We start from the raw sequence: 6,000 nt of genomic DNA, 5'->3' as shown, positions 1-6,000 counted from the left end.
TGTGTATTTTAGGCCTTGTAAATCTAACTTTTATGACAACCTTAGGAGTTGTGTGCTGACACTCCTGCAGATGAACTGGAGATTGGAGAGCTACAGTGACTTGCCAGTGATAACACAGCTAGAAAGTGGGAGAGCTGGGCATAAAAAAAAAAAAAAAACACCTTTGAAAGATGACACTACTGACCTAGCAGAGTGCAGTGTCTTAACTCAGCATGCAGTCACTGCAGTCCTGCTCTGTGCCATATACTGTGGTAGATGGTATGGATGCCAAGACACAGAAACAAGCAGTACTACTCTGGGATTAGTACAACAGTTACAAGGTACAGAGTATCAAAGGGGAGAGAATGTCAATGCTCTCTGGGTTTCTTGGAGGAGGGGATAATCCTAAAATTAATCCCAAATTGGATTAATCACTTCACAGATGGACAAGAGGAAGAAAGGTATTCCAATGAAAGAAAAGGGCACACCCACTGGCACATAGATGTGGAACACCCTGGTATGTTTGGGAAGGATAAGCAGAATGTGGTTCCTATAGCAGGAAGGATAAGGAAGCAGGAAGGCTGGGAACATCAGCAGAAGCTGGATGGTGGAGGGCAATGACCTTAGGTTAGGAAGATACATGTGAGCAGGGCCAAGTGCTAGAATGGAAACAGCTGCTTAGAGGGTCACCTGGCTCACAGGATAGGATGGAGGGCTCAGGGACAGACAGGAGCAAAGATCCAGACATGCCAGGAGTTGGTGGCTCACACCTGTTATCCTAGCTACTCAGAGGCAGAGATCAGGAGGATTGTGGCTAGAGGCCAGCCTGGGTGTATAGTTAGTTGAGACCCTATCTCAAAAATACCCAACACAAAAAAAGGGCTGGAGGTGTGGCTCAAGTGGTAGAATGCCTGCCTAGCAAGCATGAGGTCCTGAGTTCAAACCCCAGTACTGAAAAAAAAAAAAGAATCCAGACAGTCATAGACATTCTCTTCTATACAGCCCACATTCTTTGAACTCTACTAGCCACAGTTCACACAGGTGGATGAAAGACACCTCAACACATGGTTTTAATAGTTGCAAAGATAAAGAAGATCTGTCTCTCCTTCAGATAACAGAGAGAGATAGACACAGCTTGTAAACAAATTAAGGTGTGAAATGCTAAGAAAAACGTGTCCAGGTCACCGCAAAGAGAGTGCAGACACTCCCACTGGAGAGACAGGCTTCTCTGAAGAGGTGGTGGCTGAGTTCTGTCTTGAATAGTTCACCACAGGATCAAGGAGGGTAAGGGAACACACTGCATTCGAAGTAGAGGGAACAGCATATGCAAAGGCACAAAACAGGAGTGAATTTGGGAAAAAGTGGCTCTCTAAATATGGTTGCAGCCTGGGTTGCCTGGTGGCAAGAAGCCCAAAAGCTGGTAAGGACAAGCCTGTGAGCCAGATTGAAATGTTTGGGCATTACCTAAGAGCAGAGTGGAAGTTGCTAATAAGAGTGACCCTGTAAGGTCTCTCTCTTTCTGTCTTTTTTTTTTTTTTTTTTTTGGTGGGACTGGAGTTTGAACTCAAGCCTCTGCACTTGGAAAGCAAGTGCTCTATCTCTTGAGCCACACCCACAGCCCAGGGTCTCTACTTTTAAGGAGATAGGTGAAGCCGGATATGGTGGTACACATCTGAAATCCCAGCAGTGGGAAGTCTGGGGCAGAAGGATTAAGAGTTCAAGGCCAGCCTGGGCTACATAGACCCTGTCTAAAAAATAAAGTGCAACATCAAATGGGGTTTTGCGTGGTGGGCCTGGGTTTAGTCTTAACCAAAAGGCTTCCCTTTCCCCTCGCTAGACGCCTGTAATCCTAGCTACTCAGGAGGCAGAGGTCAGGTGGATCGCGGCTGGAAGTCAGCCCAGGGAAATAGTTCCACAAAACCCTATCTAGAAAATACCCATCACAAAAAGGGCTGGCAGAGTGGCTCAAGGTGAAGGCCCTGACTTCAAGCCCCAGTACCGCAGCAAAAACCAAAAAACCAAAAAACAAAACCCCTCGCTAGTTGATGTTTTTGTTTTTTGGGGTTTTTTTCCATTTACTGGGGCTTGAACTGTGGGCCTCATGCGTGCTTGCTAGGAGCCAGACCGCCAGTCTCTGATTTCATTATTTATATTCAGCTCAGGGTCTGTAACTGGCCTTAATTAGTTAAGAAAGGGGTACGTTTCTGGGAGGAAAAGTCTGCGGAAGGAAGCCTCATCATAAAGAAGAAATAGTCGCAGAACCATCTTGAGAACTTGGCACGCTTGATTTTCTTTAGCATGTATCCCTCGCATTCTCCTTGCAGCCACTGCTTTCACATTCCATCCCTATTCCTCACTTTTAGCTGCTGCGGTCCCTTTAAGCGCGCGCCTTTGGCGTCAAGGCGGCGGGGGAGGGGTGGAGGAGGGGCAGGATGAGACGCGTTTCGTACCGGGGTGGAATGTATGTCCGTCTCGGGCCACCGTCCTGCAGGTCCGCCATATTGTCTGCTGAACCTACCGCTGAAGGTACCGCCGCTGCCGCCGCCGAGTCTGAGCGAGCGGAGCCGCGATGGGTAAGTAAGGAAACCTGGCAATTGGGTCCTCGGGCTGAGGGCGTGAGGCCATGAGGTGACGAGAGCCTGTGTCCGGCCTGCGGAAGATGTCCACCGCCTCTGCAAATAGGCCTGCGGGGAGAAGCCCGGCCGGAGTGCCTCTCAGGCCAGTTTGGGGCCGGGCCAGGGCCTCTCGGGGAGCAGTCCAGGGGGGCCGGTTCCAGGAGACACCTTGGCACGCCTGGAGCCCCCACGTGGTGGCCGGGGCCGGAGCGCCCGCGCCCCCAAGGGCTGGGAAGGGGCCCGCCCTGCGCTCCGGGCTGGGGACGGGCCCGGGCGGCGGGCCTGCGCCGCTAAGGGCGCCTCCTCCGGGCGTGTTCGGCCGACGCGCTTCCTGACGGGCTTCAGTGCCTCCCCCGGCTCGAAGGAGTCCCATTTAACGCCGTGGGGCACAGTCCTCTGGTGAGGGGACGCCTGGCGAGCCAGCTGCGGACCGGTAGCCGGGGCAGCCGGGCTCGGGGCAGCCGGGGCCTCTGAAGGCCAGAAGAACTTCCCGAGCCCGGGCCGATATGGTGGTTTTGTTGCGCTCCCGAGTGACAGCCCTCGTAGTGTTGGACAACCAAAGGCCAAGACCTCTTGGCCACACGTAGGTCGCGGACTTCAGGTGTCTGGTTAGGAGAAAAGGAGCGACCTGTTGATCTTTTTTGCGGGGACTCTGGGTCTCGGTCCAAGGGAATATGATGGTGAAGTCTTTGGATTTAGAGACAAAACCAGAAGTGGTAATTTCTCTGCAGCAGTTAAAAAAAAAAAAAAACTCTTAAGTCTGCTACTCTTTGTGTGCAGGCATTGTTCTGATTCTTTACACGACTCAGTTTACTTAATTTGTGTACAACCTAGTGACATAGGTATTGTCGCTATCCCTATTTTACAGATGGGAAAGTTGAGATTTGGAGAGGTAAAGTAACCTACCCAAGGTCACACAGTTAGTGACTAAACCAGGGCAAACACTCCTAGGCCCTACTACTGCTTTTTAAAATGGTTCTGGCCCTCTAGCGGTTGGGCTGGCAGAAGGGGAAAGAAAGCTTTTATCCCTACATAAACTTGTCAAGGTGTTTTTCCTAGTGAGCCTGCTTTGAAATGTTTAGTCTGACCAAAGTTGAAAAAGTCCAGAGTGAATTGCAGACTCCAGCTATTTTGTGTGCAGGGAGCTAAAGGAGATTCTGACATTTTTTAAGATCTCTGATCCTGAGGACATACATAAATTGTTCCCTTGAGCTGCAAGGCAGTGACTTTAGAGTCAGATTTGGTATTATAATCAGGCCTGCCACTTCCTCTCATCCAGAGAAGTCTCTTAATTGATAGATGAAACAATGCCTGTGGAAGCATCTAGCACAGTCTACAATAAATGTTAACTTTCCATTTCTGACACTTCCTTTCCTTATCTCTAGAAAGGGGAAGAGTTGCGGTGTTACCCAGGTTTGGGAGACTAAATTAGATAACACAGTGTTTGCATACAAGTAAGGGCTGTGTAAATATCAAAACAGATTCCTTTCCATATCCAATAACGTTAAGCACTCTGGTTTCCAGAATTCTCTGGAAATGCTAAGATTAATAAGCCTGTGTTATGGCTGTAGCTTTATGTATCACTGAGCTTTGGGACATAGCTCAGTAGTAGACCACTTTTCTACCATATGTGAGGCCCTGATTTCAGTCCTTAGCACTTTTTTTGGTTTGTTTGTTTTTGTTTTGTTTTTTATTTGCTTTAATCCATAGCACTTTAAAAAAGGAATTTTTTTTTTTTTGGCAGTACTAGAGTTTGAACTCAGAGCTTCATAATCACTAGACAGGTGCTTTACCAATTGAGCCACTCCGACAGCCCCTAAAAAATGGGGACTGGAAATATATAGCTCAGAGGAGAGTGCTCGCCCAGTGTGCACAGTGTCATGCGTTTGATTCCCAACACTGCAAAGACCAAAATGATATTATATGAAGAAAAAATTTAGGAGCATTTGTATTATAGATAGACTTTGTACTGGTTTTCAGTGAAATTAATTTTTATAGATTGGGAAACAGTCTCAGAGAAGATAAGCAGCCAAATCAGGAGCAAGATTCTTGCCCATTTTTCCTGCACATGAACCTCTCAGATTTAAGTTGTTAAATAAAATTAGTATTTTACTAATTAAAATTTACTGTTAAAATTCAAGATGGAAATTCTTCAGTGGAACAACAAAACCCGACCAAGGTCCTGAAGAGAATGTTTAGTATATAGAGTCAGGTAACTTCTCCCTTTCCAGCTCTATCTCCTGTCTCTTTCCCCCTGTCCTACTTTGTCTTTTTCTGTCAGCTTTAAAAAAAAATCTTACTAATGGAAGATTACTTACTAATGGAGATGGAACTAATGTAAGGATATATTTAATCCTAACAGCTAATCCACTATAGTTTGGGTAATCTCCATTTACAACAATAAACTGAGACTTTGAAAAGATTATGTAACTAGTCAGGGCTGGTAATCTAGGCCCTTTGAGTCCTGGGGATAACACCACCTGCCCTCTTGAGAACCTGCTATATTTTGCTACCTCTCAGGTATACCCTCCTCCAGTTCTTGGCCTGTATTCTATACTATTTCTACTGTGCCAAACTTGACTATCCCTAACAGACCTTTGTAGTGGTTTCACTGCATTAGGAACACTCTATGGATGATGCTTACACTCTGGAGGGTGCTTTATTTAGATCCTTCCTAGCAAAGACTTCAGTCTCATGAGTTTTGGCAGGTACTGGATGTCTTATCACCATTTTCACTACTTTGCTGACTTGGGAATCTGGCAACCCTTCCCCAACTCCAGGGGGTAGGTCTTGATATAAACTCTAACCAGTCATTGTAATTCTATCTCCCTAGCCAATGATTGATTTAGATGGTGACATATTATTCAGTTCTGGCTAATTAGATGTGAGGGGAAGCCTGGGAGACTTCTGGAAAAAACTTTCCTTACTTAAAAGTGATTTGCTAACTTTATAAAATTATTTGCCCATTTGTACTTTAACCTAGGTCTCACCAAAGTGGGACAGCCTCAAAAAAGATAGAGATAGGAAATCTATATTAGTAATAGCTAATGCTTATACAGAACTTGCTAAATGCTGGGTGCTCTTCTGAATACTTTATATATTAACTCATTTAATTCTTAGGTTCTCATGTTTTAGTTGAGGAAACTGATGCACTGAATGAGTGGCCTAGTAACTGAAGCAAGGTCCTAGCTAGTACAGTCATGTATCATATAACATTTCAGTCAACAACAGACTGCAGTTGTGATGATCCCATAAGATTATAATGAAGCTGAAAAATTCTAATTGGCTATTGAACATACAGCTGAAAAAGAAGCTTTTTCAGACCTTAACAAACTCTTAAAAAGTTTAAAAACATTAGTGTGGCACAGTGGGGTGCACCTTTTGTCCCAGCCACACCCCCAGGACT

The 6,000-nt window shown here is 45.9% G+C and overlaps 1 protein-coding gene across 3 annotated transcripts in view; it reads left to right on the top strand.

Moving 5' to 3' along the window:
- The first annotated feature begins 2,394 nt into the window (after positions 1–2,394).
- Positions 2,395–6,000, top strand: part of Kpna6 (karyopherin subunit alpha 6) — a 47,763-nt gene continuing 44,157 nt past the window's right edge. The window contains exon 1 of one of the 3 annotated variants that reach the window (XM_020163105.2): positions 2,395–2,552. In XM_020163105.2, the coding sequence (XP_020018694.1) occupies positions 2,549–2,552 (4 nt within the window). In that variant the 5' untranslated portion in view covers positions 2,395–2,548. Of the gene's footprint in view, positions 2,553–2,584; positions 2,698–2,962; positions 3,178–6,000 lie in introns of those variants that run through there. The other 2 variants (XM_074080693.1, XM_074080692.1) reach the window with 2 other exon arrangements.

This window comes from Castor canadensis, chromosome 7 (genome assembly GCF_047511655.1).
Source record: "Castor canadensis chromosome 7, mCasCan1.hap1v2, whole genome shotgun sequence".
NCBI classification, from domain to species: Eukaryota; Metazoa; Chordata; class Mammalia; order Rodentia; family Castoridae; genus Castor; species Castor canadensis.
The sequence above is the reverse complement of the archived record's forward strand: the minus strand, read 5'-3'. Positions and strand labels throughout refer to the sequence as shown.